Source organism: Schistosoma haematobium, chromosome ZW (assembly GCF_000699445.3).
Source record: "Schistosoma haematobium chromosome ZW, whole genome shotgun sequence".
Classification (NCBI taxonomy): Eukaryota; Metazoa; Platyhelminthes; class Trematoda; order Strigeidida; family Schistosomatidae; genus Schistosoma; species Schistosoma haematobium.
The window spans coordinates 5,420,493-5,440,326 of NC_067195.1; the positions used below are offsets into that span (position 1 = coordinate 5,420,493).

The 19,834-nt window shown below is 36.0% G+C and overlaps 1 protein-coding gene across 1 annotated transcript; it reads right to left on the reverse strand.

Moving 5' to 3' along the window:
• Positions 1-3,524: 3,524 nt before the first annotated feature.
• On the reverse strand, positions 3,525-19,834 carry ADCK5 (putative aarF domain-containing protein kinase 5). The gene is made up of 9 exons (XM_035732223.2): positions 19,637-19,834; positions 19,526-19,593; positions 19,281-19,481; positions 12,916-13,179; positions 11,116-11,301; positions 9,453-9,918; positions 7,812-7,989; positions 6,309-6,497; positions 3,525-4,703 (listed from the first exon to the last, which is right to left on the reverse strand). The coding sequence occupies exons 2-9, from the start codon at positions 19,529-19,531 to the stop codon at positions 4,568-4,570; spliced, it is 1,626 nt and encodes a 541-aa protein (XP_035588358.2). The 5' UTR covers positions 19,532-19,593; positions 19,637-19,834; the 3' UTR covers positions 3,525-4,567.

Consider the following 19,834-nt stretch of genomic DNA (forward strand, 5'->3'; position numbering starts at 1 on the left):
TGCCTAGAGGCATCGTCAACTGTTACTCTGAATCTTAGGCTATCAATCAACGACTACCTAGCAGTTCAATGCACAGTTCTGTGACAATCCCTTACTCTGAATCACTCCCGATTCCTTGATTTACAAATAGTTTCTAATACATGTCTACTTGGTATTGAGATAATGTTTGGTGTAATATGCAAACCAGAAGCATAAGTATTATATATAATTTTATTGGTGACTAAATTGTTTAGTGGAATTATGTACAACGTTGGAGTATTCTTTATACAAACGAGCATCTAGTCTCAACAAATACCGTGTTCGATTCTGTGTATTGTCCTGGTAGCTTGTTGGTGAATAGTAGGGAATTAGAACGAAATGGCCTTTGATATTTCCTAGTTTCTGAAGCTAATACGGATAAATGGAGAAAACCTCCTTCAGTTTCATAAAACAATCGTACTTGGTGTTCGACTGGCTTTTCAAGATATTTCTTATAGCTACATAAATTCACTTTTATCGCGTTCGCACGCGAGATCGATAGGCCTTGGATTTGACTCTCATGGGGCGGGATCGTCTCATGAATTCAACTATTAAATCACTATAATATCCACGAAACCCCTCTCTGATTTATCGCAATCATTTATCCCAGTGGTGTGACAGGTTTGGCAGAGAAAACGTTGGTAGGTATATCAGCTTGGCGTACGTGAAAAAAACTCAACAACAGTTTAAATACTGTTGATGGATGCATTTAATGCTGAATACTATGGGTTTGAATTTCCAATTCTAATAAACAACTTTCCCAATGTGGATATTTTCACTCGTGCAGATTACTTAGTAAGTTATTAGTAGTATGAATTCTTTCAACGTCAAACATCAGATCAAATTTAAATACATGTTTGGTTTAAACATTGCAATACTAATTCAAAAAAACTTTGATAGCTCGCTTTTTCTCGTAATAGGAAAGGATTAAACTTAGTGAAGTGAATAACAGGTTCACGATTTCTCATATTCGAATTAATTGCTACATTGTGTAAACTTGAGGACCTGTTTATAAATATTTAGAACAGCGAAAATTCATACAAAGACCCATGATGTTTATGGCTTTACAGTGCACTTTGGTTCACACGTCATGTGAATGTTTACAAGCTGACCTTGAAGCAATGATACTACAATGTATGATCCTTTAACAAATCTGCAGTTTGCGAGAATATTGGTCGGACGTCTATCTCGGATAGGTGAATTAATTTGTATACGTGTTGACAAATAGGAAGAATTCATCTACGAGAGTTGGAAGATCATGACTCTAGATCGATAGCACATACGGACTTCAAGATCCTAAAGGAATTTATGGGGTATAAACCCATTTTCAACAAATGTTATCATGGGACGGTATCTCCTGATGTTACTCCACTCATTTATGGATTACACCGCTAGTTCAAAGGCTTGGCAGTCGTCCCACTAGGATGATCGACCGTTCCACAATGGGCACGCGCAGTATATTCAAACTCACGATAATTTTACTTTATGTTACGTGTATTGCTATTGGTGTCCGGTTGTGAATTAAGTAAATAACAGTGATAAAATTCATATCATTCAGCTTTCCATAAACCATATAACTAATTAAAGCATCAGCTTGATATAATGTAATAGTCAGGTCACTTTGATAACTAAGGATAAGTTAAATTTACTGACTACAGACACTTATTTTCTGGGCCTTTAGTCAGCTGCTAGATTTCGATAACACAAGTTGTACTAATACAAATAAATACTCGGATGGATTTATGCACAATACAAAATTAGTCAGTTGTATATAAAACATAAGATATATATCACATCTTACTAATTAATCATAACTTAGATTATTCGACTGTATAATTCACAAAGTTGAGAAGGGAATTAGACTCAATAACATATAAGTAATATCCTGTCGATAAAATATTCGGAGATATTATAGAGAATATTTTGATAAGGACTATGATGTTGAAGATGTTAGATCCCAAGAACTCACTTGGTAAATACCTTATTTTTGTAATTTTATTTTAAAAATTCGAATTTCTTGTTTTCGTGCCAAAAGCGCCCATTTTTACCTTCATGTCGTATTTCCCACTTGGGAGAATTTTAAACACTATTAGCTCGTTATACCTTTTAGTATGCTATTTTGTAACGCTTCCCAAGGACAATTTTATGCTGTATGTATACGTTTGATTTATGCCCGTTGTTATTACTCATGCTTCTGACTGCTTGTGTGATATATTTCGCCATTTCGAACTTGGACTTCTCTCTCTAGTTAGCCGGGCTGAGATGCATCAGAATAGCTAGCTTATCTGTTATTGTGTTACAGAGTCTACGTTGCGTCCTCAGATTAGGTAAACTCGTAATCGCTTCAAACATAGCATATGATGATTGATCAATGATGTTACGTCAGATCAAATATAAATTACTAAGACGGATTATTTTGAAAGTATACCATTTTCTAGCTACTAATTCCTTAATAACATATAAACTAGGTTAATATTTACTTAAAATACAGATTTCTACCTGTACTGAAAAGCTAAAAGTAGTCAACTAAAGGGATTTAATGTACTATATGTCAAAATTGAAATCAGAAAGTGCGAAATGTTGTATTCTCAAGGTGTTGTGTAGGTTGAAATTTGAAAGGTATATTTTCTGAAACTTAAAACCAGAACAATCAGTTGTGCACATAAACATATTACCACCACCAATAAGGTTGTTATATCCCGACGAGAATTATGAATGGTAACTTTTGAGAACTATTTATAAACCAATATGATACATATATTGTTATCCATGGATGCGCACTGCTGAGGAGTCCCACAATAGGACGAGACGGCCACCCAGTGCTTCCAGGTTTTCAATGGTTGTCTAACATCAATCGGTTCATGATTTCAACCAAAAACTTAACAATCTCCACAACCCCTAAACTGACATATATTATTATTGTGTAATTGTTAAGTACCTAAGCTATGCATGTTCATGTTCCTTTTATTAAAAGCTTTGTTTTGACCCATAGACTATTATGATATGATTTACCGTTCTTGAGTTATACCCAGTCTATTAATTACAGCCTCCCACATTCACTGTCACTTCTGGCTAGATCTTGTACAAATTTTATTATCTATTTTATGGTACGATGTAATCTGTTTGGTTTTTATATAAACCCAGTATGTTTGAAATACATAATTCATATTGCCGAGGCTGAGATTGGTGTTTTGGACTTAACAGGCAGAACTAGGCAGGAAGAAGGACCAATAAAGACTCTAGACTGCTCGTACGGGTTTTATAAGTCATTGGTTCGGTCGATAAATCATTGTTCTCTAATTGGTGGTATCATTACGTTATATATTAATAGGGCACAAAGCCACAAGTTATAACAGGTACGGACCAATTGATACAAACATCTTATCAAATACACTAATAAATTATTTGAATGAAACAAATTTCATGTTGTGCTCATATTTCAGATAAACATTTCCTTGTTTTTGGTAACATGTCCATTCTCAGGAGGTGACTGTATTCAATATAAATTTTGGTATGTTTATTAGTGTATTTTAAAGAAATTCAATCAATAAAAGAAAGAATTTTTCCATCAAATTGAAATGATTATATATATAAAAAAAAACTAAGCATCAATACTATACTGAATCAACTAGAAGTTCTGATGAGACTATAATTTATGGACGACTTTTGAGCGATGCTAGACTAACCTTGAGTGTCCACCTAATAACTAGGATCAAATGAGGGTCATAAATTTGTGCGAGAAATTAGATTTAGGGTTTCCATTACGAACTGACATCATCTATAATGTCAAAACTCTATTTAATCAAATGGATGAGTGAATTTCGCGCCAAAATCCGAGACATGTTATCTTATACCTAATTGGTTCGTTCATAAATTATAGTCTCGCCGAAGTTCTCAGTAAATCTAAATGAAAATAGTATTATGTATAAGTACAGAGCATTATTTAAGCAGAAAAATGGTCCCATATAATTAGTTAGTATGAAATTGTATGTTTTTCCTACTGATCTACATCTGTTCAATAGAAAGATATTTACAGAAATTCTGTGTGTAAATGATGAACACACACACACACATACATCAACAATTGAGACAAGTTGCTAACATCGAAACAGAAAGCATCGAAAGAAAAAAAGAAACACCAGAGATAGAAAGTAAACAAATAACACAAGCTAGATCCCAATGAGTAGAAAAATTATGTTACTGACGTTTCGTGATTTAATATAAGCCACTTCTTCAAAGCAAATAAATAACCGAAGAAGCGGCTTACATTAAGTGACAAAACATCAGAAATACAATTTTTCTACTGGTTGGGATATAATAAAAAATATATTTATTATTAACCTTCTATCTAATGCACAATTTATTTGAAGTTATCAAGTCCGACCTTAGTCTTGATATCTACAAATGATACAAGGTTAAGAACAAAATAAATAGGAAGAAATCAGAGATTAAAAATAATGAAACAAAAATCAATGTGATTATTTCTTTTTTCCAACAGAACTGCGTTCTCTTCTTCTCTGTGTGTGTGTGCGTTTGATCGGATTAGGTGTTAAACGTTAGCTGATAACGCTTTAGGAGTTGCAACATTATACAATGATGATAATTCATTGATATCAGGTACTTCACCTACAGCGTATAATAATTGATAGACCAAACCTTGAATCCACAAATATAATGTTTCATATCTATGGGATGAAACAAAGTAAAGAGAGATAGAAATAAGTAAGCATAACAACACAGACTATAGATAGTGAACTAGACGATCACTGGTACGAACTGAATTGTATCTATCTAGGTTCGAATAGTTAATAATAAACCGTAATAATGGCTTTATTCAATATTATATGTTCAATATAATATGAAATTTTCAATATATGATGTTACAACAAGTTTTTCTTAAGGCGAGACTATAATTTATGAACGACCTTTGAACGAATCTTAGGTGACTGAGGAATTTCAGTCAATCAGAAGACGGTCAGTATAGAGCAAGAATATACTATACAAAACCAAAAAAACTAGAGTGAATGCACTTCTTTAACACGGTTCAAAAACTTTCCAAGGTTAGAAAGAGACTCTTTGGTTCTGAAATCGTAATACATACGGTACAGGAACTCATGCATGTGACTGCATAATTAGTCGACCTCTGGAGCCATAACAAGGTTGCACAATGTCCAGCAGTCATTTGAACGGTGCAGTCACAAACAAAAGAACTTATCAGTAATCCCATCTGTTGTAGCCGCTCAACTGTGAAGTCCTCCTTGAAATCAGTTATAAACCGATAGTACGTGAGCACTGAGTATTGAAACGGGCGCCGTGACCCTGAAATCGCTCGCCCGCTTCTGACTGGTTCGTCTACAAATTATAGTCTCGCAGATCCTTTTCTTATCACCTCTTTGCAGTATAGGAGATGTGCTAGATACGATATTGTAGAGCTTTTTGTACTTTTGTTACATACAAGGAGGATGATTAATGTTTGGTAAAATAATATTTGGTAGTAGTTTGCAAGATTTCAAAAGCCTATCCACAACCTTATTCGTAGTGACATTAAAATATTAACCATATACTTTACTAATCACCTTCAGCACACACACTCTCTCCTTCTCTATGCCATAGTGAAATCTTTTCAAAAGTCAAAGAAGTAATAATAATAAACAGTGAAGAATAATAGGTAATGTGTAAGAATTGACAAATCGTAATAGTGAATATTAGTGCTAAAAATATGTATCCTCAGCATGTAATAAATCAGAGGAAAAATTTGCACTAAAATAAATATCAATTAAAAGAATATCCTACAATACAAACTTCGATCTCAGCCTCAAGTTAAAAGTTCGATGTTTGAAATGATTAAGTTGTTGGGGATGTTAGATCCCCAGAAATCACTTGCTAAACGTCTTATTTTCGTAATTTTATTTTGGAAATTTGAATTTCTCGTTTTTGCGCCAAAAGTGTCTATTTTTGCCTTCAGATTATATTTCCTACTTGGAAGGACCCTGACCGTCATTGGTTCGTTGCCTCCTTCAATATGCTTTTTGTGACGTTTCCCAAGGACTTTTATGCTATATATATGACTGTGAACAGTCAGTTTAATAGAAAAACAACAGACCTTATTTAACACACTTGGTTTAAGCTTCATGAAAGTAATTTAAAGCTACAACATAACATGCATGATTTCGAATCATTTACATGAAATTCCACACTAGGTAATCACGTGGCATAATAATAATGATCTACGAGCACAGGATAATATAAAAGGCTAATTGAAGAACAATCCATAAATATAAAAAACATACTTTAATTTCCAGTGATATCGTTGAAGTGTTATATTCACCCCTAATCTATCAATCCATGACAGAGGAATTAACTTTCCAGAATATGATGTTGTAATTCTACTACCAAGAATAGCACTATCTATCATTAAAGAGTGACGATCAATTGGATCACCATGAGAACGACATATAGAACGAATAAGATTTAAATTCCTACAATTAATAATTTAACAATAAAACTGTATCAACACACTTAACTATATGAAAGCTATTACTAAACAACTATAGTGATGTAATTAAATTTGAAACGGATGAATTATTCAGTTTTTGATATTTTTGACTGAAATTTAACCAATCTTAGTTGATATATGTCTTCCTGTACAGATTGCCTCGATACAATCATTATGACAAAAGTTGATATTAAACAGCTACATTCTATCTATATTAAGGCAATCGACATAGGACGCCCATATATCAATTAAGATTGACCCAATTTCAGTCAAAAATATTAACAACGGGATAATTCAAACCATTTCAAATTGAATTAGATTTCATATTCGTTGGAAAAGCGAGTAACTATATGAATTCAGTATGGTGACGGTCAAAGCAAACAGTGCTGGGTTTGAGTCCCGGAATGAACATCACCTATGGGATGCAGGTGCATCCAGCTGACGAGTCCGAAATAGGAGAGAACGCGCGTCCTGAATTCCATTGCTAACCACATTTAATCTATTTCCATATTAACTACAATGATGGTTAACTTTTAACTTACTTATTGTAAGTATGATGTTTGAAACAGATAAAGATTTTGAGTTAGCACTTGGATTCAAAATAACGGTTACAGAATAAGTGTAAATACATAAACTACACAATCCAATCGCCCAGTTAGGTGTTGTGCCTCGCAGTTAAATGATAATGAATGACCATCGTAATATTATCATGATGCACCTGGTAATCCTTGTGCTAGGTATATATATTGTCATAACTTGAGATAACACGATTGTGGTAACCGTCAATTCTTCCAAGAGGAGTAGTAACTGATGATAATTAAGTATTTACCATGACAATTACTTTCCGCCACTTTGAGATAGTTTTATGAAAGTTAAATAAATGATTCTGCGGATCGAACCAAAGAAGTTAGTGCGATATCAAAAGTAAAAAATTTGTCCACAATTAAATAGAAAGTTGACTTAGTGATGAAGATATTACACATTTAACCACTAGATCGCAGGTTTGAGTCCCACCCCACCAACTTCTGTTCGGGTAACGGGGTAAGTATAAGTAAACTGGACAGAAAGAGTATAACTCAAAGCCGTGTACTTAATAAATGAGTAATATCATCAATGTGAAATCGTGACTATAATTTGCTTGGTTGAGTCTATGACTGTAGTAGGACTTCCGCTAAATGTTCGAATAATTAACTGTAAATAATACGGAATAAACTGGTCCATCAAACTTATTTTAAAAAATTATATACTCCACATCGAACATTCTTCTAATTACTTCACCTTGATATGAAAAACTTACCTAATAAACAGAAGCATTGGACGTGGCATCTGTTCAAGAACTGACATGACTCGATCGAAATGTTCGATTGCTGTAGCTCGTATATAAGCCTTATCAGCTGCCGAAAGTTGAGATGGTAACTTGAAGGTTTGACGACGCCAAGGTCTTTGTAGAATAACTTCTCCAAAAGTAGACCAATCTAAGTAGAGTAGTAAGAAGTGAATTTATTAACCAGAAAGAATTTACCAACTCTTAAAATATTCGAATGTAATATCAGTAAATTAATTGTCTCTAAGTGAAACAATAGAGTTTTTTATCCATATATCTAAAAGTTAGCATTATACGCCTACATAGAAAACATTCAGCATTAAGTGTGATATGAATAAGGTAATTTTTGACATTAGAAATTGAAAGGATGAATAAATTTTCTTTAAAAAAGAAGAGATAATTATTAGAAAGCACACAACACAACATTACACCGTTAACTGTAATAAATACGGAATATGAACAATGAGGAGCTATAGTCTGTTGGTTTCAGTAAGCAACTTTCAGATACTTTCACTGACAATTTGCATTTTGACTTAATAAAATTTTATTTCGATAGATCAGTACTTGTAGCTCTTAATATATACGATTCTAACATACTGAACCCAATATAACATTGAGATCAAAATAATGTACATAATTTGAAAAGTTTCAATACAACTCCGTAGCTAGGAGCTATCTTAAGTACTTAATTTTGAGCTACGCTTATTGTGTAGAAGGGGGCTGAATTAGTCAACTGATTTCTTTAACTATTGACACACATATCTTTAAACTTATAATATCCACAATCTACTTTTCAATTATGTCAGTTAACTTTGGTTACTTATCCAGTTACTTACGCTTATTACTTCTTGTGAAAGTAAGTTACTTTGTCAGACACCGGTCTTCACTTGGAATGGATTTGTCAGTTGTTTTCCATGCACGACTTTGCGGCAAAGTCAACGTACAAATTCAATATGATAATGGCAATCTTCTTAGGTACATAATAGTATAGAAGAAAGTTCCATAACATTTTCCTATCCACACTGCCAGATGCTTTCTCGTAGTCATGGAAGTTGAAGTATAGTGACAACTTCCATTCAAGTGATTGTTAAACAATGATCCGTAGTATCACGACTTGGTCAGTACACGAGTTAACTTTAGTATTATACTAGTAAATACGATATACACAATCAATTAATCACTGAGTAGTGGACAGCATCACATTTATCTAATTTTTCGATGCTAATCAAATTCTGTTGACTAGGACCGAAAGATTAAACAATGTAGTGGTCAGTACTCAGTAGTCAGCCAATTATAAACACCTCAGTCCTACAAAGGAGGTCAGTTGCAGCCTGAATAGCTCAGTGATAACATCTCAGACTGTGAAGCTGTATGACGAGAGATCGATTTTTCTAGGGAGCACCAGTTCCCTCAGGATTAGAAGCACACCTTGTTGGCGACTCCCGAATAGCACAAAACCTAAGTTAAGAGTTTCATGATGACTACCTTTAACCACATAACAAATACGATAAAAAGTAAATGAAAGAATTAACAACAATTTACACTACAACACTTTGAATAATCCAATATAAATTAAAACGAATTTGAAAGGAATTAAATTATGAATATTTTTACCTTCAACGCCCAAAAATGAAGAAGCCTCTTTCATTGTTGACTCATTAGAGTCTAATATAGCTTGATACATTCTACACAGAGCTTTACGCTTATCACATGGTAACGTATCATATAGACCATGATCTAAAAGTACTAACTGAATTTCAGTAGTATTTCGATTTGTATCTGGATATGCAAATAGTTTATGGTTGGGATTTTTTAATTTCTGTGCAATACTAATAGGAAAATAACACAAAAACCCAATCCATAATATTGCACTAGATATGATGTATGGTATACAGTGAATGGATGATTTGATTTTCTGGAAAACATTTAATTTAATCTGAGGTTTACGTCGTACCAACAAATTGCCTGGATGAGGATCAGCATGTACAAAACCGGTACAAAATACTTGATGACTAAATGCACGTACTAACAGACTATCTAATTCAGCTAAAGAGAAACCAGCATCACGTAGAGCAGATACCTGAATAGAATAAAGAAACCATATTGAAAAATCATCACTTATCTTTGTTTACAATTGAATGAAACGAAAATGAAGTCGTGACCAGTGAAGCTCAAATATGTCGAATGTGAGGCAGTTACTCATCAATGGTATTGGAAAATGATTTTACGATAGGGCGAATTGGTCGAAACTTAAAGTTAAGAGCTTGTAGTGAGATTTCAAGGTTATAGGTTTTGTCTCCGATGACACCTTGAGAGTTCACAATTTACATGCTTTATACTAGGACGAAATGGCTATCCAGTGCTTTTTGGCTTTTAATAGTTGTTTAACTAAGATCAGTTTGTGATGTAAACTGTAAAGCAGACAAGTTAAGCGATATTTCAATGATGAGTCAGATACCCTAAAACTAAATAGATGGGATAGGGTTAAGATTTGTGTCTCACTGGTTGAACATCGAGTGTTTTGACCACAGAACAATTAATCCCTTCATAAATATTCAGGCATAACTTTGACACAAGTGAACAGTTATGTAATTTTGAATATAATCTGTACTTGACTACTGTTATGTTACATTTACTGATTCATTTTTTTGAAATAATATCATTTCACTCTATCTAAAACAAGAATTTGACTTGAGTGAACCCAACTCGTGAATCATGAAGTGAGATTACTTAAAATTTAAGACAGCGAACCGATCCAAGTAGATAGATGCTGTCAAATAATGACAGTGGCATATCAATAAAATATTATTGCTACTACTATGTACATAAGATATCAGAGATAGCTTTCAATTTAAATTCATTTTCCTCCAATGTTACAAATTATGGTTGATATCCTTTCATGGTTTTTGATCTGTTAACAAAACAGTTTGAGATATCTTAACTAATTTGGTATGTATTCCGCACTTGAGACGACAATTTTTGAGATCGCATTCCTAAACTTCCTCATTTAATGATAGTTTTGTATAACGCAGAAACTAGAAAGTACAATCAAAACAAATGAAATGCTACAGTATTCAATAGATTACAATATTTTTTTGACAAACTGTAGGTAAAATATTTAACAAGGGAGTGCCAAATCAACTTGTTATTTATGTGTAAGGGTCATAAAATAACAATTTACTAACAATAAAAACTTGAAACATTTTTTCACTACATTCAGCAAGGTACATTTTAAGTAACAAGTTTAGAAAACATATGCCTTACAAATATCACTCACTTGATTAATTTTAATACCATCGATGAATTCAGCAGTAAGAACACGTTTACTAGTAAGTTTACGATCAACCCAAGGTACATGAACAGAGCCATTTTTATCTAAAGTTCCAAGATCTGATAAATCCGTAGAACACTGAACAGAATTATCTGCTTCATTTTCAAAATCAAGTTCTTTGGCTAATGTTTCCTTAAAAAAATTAAAAAAAACGAATAGGTGAGACGATTTCGTAGAATTAAGAAACTTTGTATATAACCATGAAGTATACTCCCGAGACAATCAGGATGAAGACTCCAAGACCGTGGAGTCCATATATCAATCTAGAATGACGTTTGTACAACCACATCAAACCAGAATGTTGAACGTGTATCATCTGACGACCAAGTTTTGGTAAACACTACAAGACGTTTGACTGCTGAAGAGAACATTCACTTGTGGATGCGAAAATGAAATGACTATGTATGAGTGTACAGAAATGCAAGATGAAGCAACGATTCTCTCTAATGTTTGTTCGGGTTAGAAGTTGTTTTAAGAGCTATGGATGGAGTAAGAAGTTTAGCTTACTGCTACGATTAGAAATGAGTTAAGATTAGGGTTAGAACTAGGTTTTAGGAGTAAGGCTTATTACTAGGATTATAAGTGCGGGTATGTATAGACTAACCCTTAATGTTGACAATCAAGCTAGTTCCTAACTAGAAACTCTAACGTTTACGAATCTATAGTCAACTTGAAAAAGCTTATTGATCAAGTATATATATATCATGTTATAATTCATTAATTAGCATTTATCGCTCTCTGATTGGTCAACATGGGTGAAAATCTCGAGTAAACTGCTTTTGCTAAAAAAAACAAGTGTTTAACAAATGGTAAATACCATCAGAAATGACGTTTGAACTTCTTATCTTAGTTTTTTTTTAAACTGGCAAAAACACACAATGCACCAAAACGACTGTTATTATTCATATTTTATGTAGAACTGTCTAGTTTTCTAATGATTTGAACTTTATTCTTTTGATGAATGTGACATTCCTCAACGAGATATGCATGCTTCATTTTAAAATCATAATAAACTCTATTTTGGAGCAGTGGTTTAGTAATAGAAATATTAGATAACCAACAGTGGGATAACCGATTTGAAACCTATTTCATCTACTTTGATCATGGCAGATGTTGTATAGTGAAATAAGCTCTTACACAAATATGTGGCTCAAAGCTTGGTACATGAAATTATACTTGGTTACTGATTTGCACTACAGTAAATTGTACATTTTTAACTATATATATACTAATTTTGATATGGTTGGAGATAAAATAATGAAATGTAATGAATACATCAAATTTTGCATCAGTTATGTGATACACTTTTTTCTTTTACTTCTACAGATTTACAAGTCACTACATTCAAATAAAATATTTTATACGACTAATTTACATTTGATATTAATATGCCCTGTTTTCTTTACATTTGTTAAACATCCAAACAAATTTATCCAACCAGGAGGAAATTAAGAGGAAGTGATATTTACTTTCCAGTAAAAACAGACTGTGGAATTCAAGCTATGAACGCTACTGGTAAATATACACTGCAGTTATTAATTACATAAGTTGTATGTTAATTGATGGATTAATCAAATGTTGAATGTTACTACCATTTTTCCGGATCAACTTATGAAAAAGTATATTTGTAAAACACTAAAGTTATTAGTTTCAATTCTTAGACGTAGCTAACATTGTAAAACGGCTCATTTTAATGAATGAAAAGAACTCATCTTTTCTATATGAAATTTGATTAAAAAAACTTACGCGCATATCTTGTAAAACCCAAGCAAACCCAAAATTAGGATGCATTTTTTCAATTAATTTTAAAAGTAACTCAAGAGTTGCCATGTCACCATCAAATCGATCCCGTAAATCTTCATACTGAACCTTCACTGCAACTTCTTCACCATAATGTGTAACAGCACGGTGTACTTGAGCTAAACTAGCTGCAGCCAATGGTTTATATTCAAAACTGGCAAACAGTTCAGTAGGTGGTTTGCCAAAGTCTTCCATGAATATACGATGTATCTATGAATGAAAATGAATTAATCAGATTTCTAAATACTACTATGAACGATCTAGTCACTTAGCACATTAAATTATTGAAACGGAGTGAATAGAAAATTACTGTCTTCAACTGTTAAAAGGTACACAGCAATTATAAAGGACAAGTAGAAGCTCCTAGCTTTATATTTCTCATTTATTTCAAGGTTTTTGCTACAACCTTGAACTACTGAAATATAGACAAGAAAAGACAAATTATTTTGTACATGTATATTATAAAGTCAGAGGTACCGAACGCGATCTCATAACTGAGCCTCAATTACTTTCATTCTAGATGAGCTGGTTCATTCTTTAACAGCCATCTAAATTTAATAATACACAAACAGAGAAATTTCCCTGTGAACTCTCAAATGATTATCCCTAAATGGTCAAAAATCCGATAAAGGATTTCTCCGGATAGAGTGATCACGCTTCGCAAAATATATGAGAGATGACCAAGAAGCAAGTAGATGAACGCTTAAAAAAACATAACTCGTATAAGATATAAGCAATTAGTGTCCCAGAGTATTACGGAAACGTACTATTCTCACTGCAGCAATTGAAGCACAATTCTTATTCAGAAAATTGTTGATCAGTGAAGAATGGGAGATGAATAATTTAGTTTATTCAAAAGCACAAAAATTAAGTAGGTTAATTACCAAATGCCCTGGTATGGCCGAGAGCGGGGTGGGTTCGCCCTCCCTATCGAAATACTCTCACACGGCCGCGCGTATACAGACTCTGCCAGGGAAGCCCTACTCACTGCCTTCTCGTGGCAAGGGTGTTCTTTACGAAAATGAGAGGACGAAAAGCGAATATCTGGCGCTTTAACCGGATTCCAAATCTATGGTACACATGGGCACCAGTATCCTGCGGGAACAAATGGCGTATGAACCAATTGTTGGTCACCGGCTACCATGGGACTGTATCTCCTTACGATGCTCCACTGCCTTGTGGGTTAGACCTTTGGGTCAAAGGCTCGGGGTGTGGCCCCCTAAGATAACCACCTGCTCCGGTCTGGGCACCCGGGCGGTATCGCAGCCCACATGCAATTAATGAACTGAACTGTCTATGATCATGGAAACTAATTCTCTTGCTTCGACGAACATTCAAATGATTCAATTATTATTATTGCTATTATTATTATTATTATCATTATTCCTATTATTATTATTATTATTATTATTATTATTATTATTATTATTATTATTATTTACTACGTCATTATTCACCCTCTTTTACTCCTACTCTGTCTATACTTATTTTTTCGACTTATACAGCAGCTCGTCTATGGTGGAAATTCGACTCTATCTAAACGTTCTCGAGTCACTGCCCGGTTGAAAATTGTATGTTACCACCGAATATGAGTACTGAAGCAGTTTATCTGAAACCACGTGCATCATTCAAACTGGCTGCCTTCAACGTTCGCACATTTATGCAGGTCGGACAACAGATAGGGCTGGCTATGTCTTTAGAAAGTCTTAATATTGATGTTTGCTGTCTATCCGATACCCGTATTCAAGACTCTAGTGAAGTACTACAAATTCGATCTCCATCTGTCGCTTCAAAAAGCTTGTTTTACGTGCGCCTATCCGGGGACGTTGTGGCATCTTCGTCTGGTGTTGCTGGCGTTGGTGTCGCACTAAGCGCTAGAGCTGAGGCAGCACTAATCGATTGGATCCCCATTAACAGTCGGTTATGTGCTGTTAGATTAGAAAGTTCCATCGAAGTGAGAAGAAATTGGCGTGAGAAACTATGTCTCTTCGTCATCTCCGCCTATGCCCTGACAGATTGCAGCCCGCATGCAATCAAGGATGAATTCTACCACCAGTTATCTGTTCTTCTCCAGAAAGTGCGTTCGACAGATATTGTAGTACTAGCCGGAGACTTGAATGCTCAGGTCGGGCGTCTAGGCACAGAAGAGAGTCGTTTAGGTGGCCGATGGTGACTCGTTGGTCGCAGGACAGATAACGGGGACCGTCTACTGCAACTGTGCACAGACTACAACCTGTTTCTGGATAGCACTAACTTTCGGCACAGTCATCGCCGATGTGCCACCTGGCGTCCTCCCTCTGCATCTCAAGCCTGGACTCAGATTGATCACATCGCGATCAGCTACCGCTGTCGTGGTTGTGTACAAGACTGCCGCTCCTTCTGGAGTACCTATCTGGACTCTGACCATGCCTTCGTCTGCGCCAATCTTACCTTACTTTTCAGTGGACAAAGAAGTGACCGCCACCAACGGATTGATGTTAGCAAGCTGGTTGCAACTTCTGTTGCTAGTAAGTATCGAACCGAGCTAGTTTCTAGGCTAGCTACCATTCCGCCGAGAAGTATAGATGAGCATTGGTTGCAATTGCATGACGCCATGAAAATGGTGGGTACAGTCAGTTGTGGGTTCGCGAAACGTCCCGCTTTTAAGCACTGGGTTTCTTCTGGTTCCTTACAATTCATTGAAGCCCGTCGGTCTACTCCGAGTAATCGTGAGTTTGACCACAAACGAAGGTTGTTACGTAGTGAAATTGGGCAAAGCTTGCGTAAGGACCGAGAAGCCTGGTGGTCGGAGTGTGCTTATGAGTTGAAAGCAGCAGCTGCATCTGGTAATTATCGGAAGCTCTTCCAACTCATCCGAGCCACTGGCAGCAAGAAGTCTGCTGTGAGTGAAACAATCTGCGAGGATGGTGGGATGCCAATCACTAACATCCATCGACGTCTTGGACGATGGGCAGAACTTTTCGAAGGGCAGTTCAACTGGTCTGCTGCGCCGGCAACATCGGTCAGACTGTCCTGCCCTCCATGGCCGGTGACGAATGATCCACCAAATGAGGCGGAAGTCCGCAAGGTACTCCAACTCTTGAAGCGTTACAAATCACCTGGTCCAGATGACTTACCTCCGGCTCTTTTTAAAGATAGTGGTGACTTTCTGACTAAGGAATTGACGACGTTGTTTACAAAGGCCTGGGAACTAGAGAATGTACTAACGTCATGGAATGAGTCGATAGTTGTCCCTATCTTCAAAAAGGGTTCACGTCGTTCCTGTTACAACTATCGGGGGATAAGTCTACTTCCGATTGCGTCCAAGCTATTGGCTTCCGTCATACTTCGTAGGTTGTTCAAAACCCGAGAAAAATTGACTCGCGAGGAGCAGGCTGGTTTTCGTTCTGGTCGAGGATGTATTGATCATATCTTCACCCTTCGCCAAATGTTAGAACACCGTGATACTTTTCAAAGGCCAACAATTGTAGTGTTTCTTGACGTCAGGGCTTCCTTCGATTCGTTGGATAGGACTGTTCTCTGGGATTGTTTATTGAAGAAGGGTGTGCCTGAGAAGTTTATTAACATCCTAAAAGCCCTATATACAAACACCTCAGGCAGAGTGAGGGCATACAACCACCTCTCTTCATTGTTCCATTCGAGCAGTGGGGTTAGGCAGGGTTGCCCAATCTCACCATTCCTCTTCAACTTTGCCATCGACGACATTCTGGAAACAGCTCTGATGGATGTAAGTAATGGCGGTGTAGATCTGTTGCCTGGAGAAAGACTTATCGACCTTGAGTATGCGGACGATATTGTCATACTGTGCGATAATGCCCAAGCCATGCAATCCGCACTTAATCAGTTGGCAATCAGTGTCCGTAGGTATGGTGTGTGCTTTGCACCTTCGAAATGCAAAGTACTTCTACAAGACCGGCAGGATTCTAATCCTGTACTCACCCTGGATGGTGAGCAGATAGAAATAGTCGAGAAGTTCGTGTATCTGGGTAGCTGCATAAGTGCTGGTGGGGGTGTGAGTGATGAGATTAATACACGTATAGTGAAAGCCAGAGCGGCTTATGCCAATCTGGGCTACCTTTGGAGCCTTCGTGATGTCAGTCTGGCTGTAAAAGGTCGGATCTACAACGCGTCGGTGAGAGCAGTTCTGCTCTATGCTTGTGAAACCTGGTCTCTCCGAGTTGAGGATGTTAGACGACTCTCTGTGTTTGATCATCGTTGTCTCCAAAGGATTGCTGACATCCAGTGGCAACACCATGTCAGTAATGCAGAGGTTCGGCATCGTGTGTTCGGGCACAGAGACGATAATTCAATCGGTGTCACCATCTTGAAACACCGACTTCCGTGGCTTGGACATGTTCTACGAATGTCGTCCCAGAGGATACCACGTCGAGCATTATTTGCCGACTCTGGGACTGGTTGGAAAAAGCGGAGAGGTGGTCAGTGCATGACATGGTGTCGGAGTATGAAAGAAAGCTGCGAAGGACTGGCTTCTGTTGGTCCTTCCCGACTCCCTGGTTGGGGTCTGAGAGATGGTACAACACAGTGGCTAGAGACGTTATCAGATATGGCTCAGAATAGAAGCCAGTGGCAATCATGCTGTAACCTTCTTTTACTTTCTTCATAAAACGTGGTTGTATCTTCCTTAACTGAAAAATTTCTTCTGATTGTACCCTTCTGTTTCCCTACTATTACTATTATTATTACACTACCTTACACCAATCTCTTCGTTATTGTTTTTTTGTACGTTCCCCCACCTTTTTTCTTTTTCTTCTTAAATTCTCATTGTTTTGTGTGGCGCATATATATTTGGCGCACTCCTGTGCCAATATATATGTGTTCAAATAAATAATAATAAATAAATACATCGAGACCAATATGCGGGAATGTATTTAACCATGAGATTTCGTTACAAAGAGCTCATCAAGTATGTTACAAATCTAGCATATACTAGTTAAAATCTACTTTTTACAGTTTTCCTAAGACATCAAATTATTCTCTATGTCAGACAACTTAGACATCTCGATCAATATCCGTTAATCAGAAGAAACCTAATTACTGAATTTATTAAAACACGTAGATAATGTAACACTACACGAAAATAAATGAAATCATGCGCTTTTAATTCTTTGCATCGAAACAGAGAATATATGAAATTAGGATTTCCGAAGAGTTTGACACTTTCCATTTTTGAAAAAGTGATGAAGTGAATACTGTCACAGCAAATATCCATATTCTAATAGTCTTGAAAGCTAGGTTAGGCATAAGAGAACACTAATTGTAACTTCAATATTTTGAATTATCGGTTCCGATTTAAGTGCCATCATCAAACCAAATTCACAAAGTTACAAGGTGATAGGAGTTCACCTGTAATTTTTTTGCTTCTTTAAACAGCGTGAAATTACCAGCGTAAGCTCCTTCAAAGACATTACCTCCCCTATATATTTACAGTACTATTATACTAGTTTGTGACGCATTTTGATGACCACGTAGTATGGAGATTATGATAACATATTTAAGACATCTAACACAAAATTTCGAAGTCAAAATGAAGTTGTAAAACACCAAGTGATGATACTTCATCTTTCTTTTAAGTCATAGCTTTATCGTATGAACTGATTTAGTTCTAGTCCCAGCAAAGCAGTAGTATTATTTTAAAGATTGAATTCACTGAAGTCAACTATAAGACCCAGTCAATCGGTCATAAGCATTGTAGAACCTGTCACATGTTTAACCATTTGAAAGGTCACACAGAATATGGTAATTCGTCTGTTATGTGAAAGATAACATTGCTGGAAGCGGTAAATAGTCCTAAAGCATGTATACCAGAGCCTTGAAGGCTGACGTCAAGATGCTTCACTTGTGACTGGCGAGTCACAATATTGTCACTGGTATCTGAGATAAAAAAGCGAGGCTGAAAACTCAGTACACTTGGTGCTGATAACCCCAACTTGATATCATACATTTTGAAGTAAAAAGTAAATGTGTGCAACTTGCTGAGTACATATTTAAGTATCATGCTACTTTTTTGCAACCGTAATACGGAGGATAACCAAACTCGCTGGCCACACAAATGTGATATCTAGATGCTTCCAGAAGATCTACATGTAACCTGACAGTTTACAGAAATCTGACACTTGATTTTTTTCCTACATGTGGAGAAGTCAGTGAAATGTATGTCAGAAAAATTTGAGACAATGATTACATAAAGTGGTCACGTGCGTTCAGCCTTGTAACTGGCTTACCAACCACTACAGATAAAGCAGAATGAGTGGTAAACTCTCTAAATCTATGTGAATGCATTATTAACGTACCTCATCCCCTGAACGTACAAGTGCTTGATCATGCAATTTTTCTAATGTTTCTGTGTACTGCACAGGTAAGACATGGTTCATACTAGCTAAACCCTGTCCCATCTTGATATATAAACCTCCATTAGAAAGACACCCTTGTAATATCCTGTCCGCAGCTCTTTGATGGCATTTAGCCAATTCATCATGATAATGTTTAGAACCCTAAAAAACAGGTCAACACGAAAATATATATTCATGGACTTTACTTGCATGTGGGAATATGGTCATAGTCCACTTATAATCCATAGATATAAGAGTCCCAGTATAAACAGCTCTAACATTGAAATTAATAGTAGTTCGACCACTCAAATAAATACCTCAGGAACCTTTTGGCTGTCAAAACATGATTGTAGACAGTTCGTTCATTTCCATTATGTAGGTAAACATAGTAGACAAGAGAGCCGAATATTGGAACAGAAAATGCCAGTCCCGAATAGCTACCATGTTTAATAGTTAGACCTGTCAGGCGAGACCACCTGCCACCGAACGTCATACTACCCGGATGACCACAACAT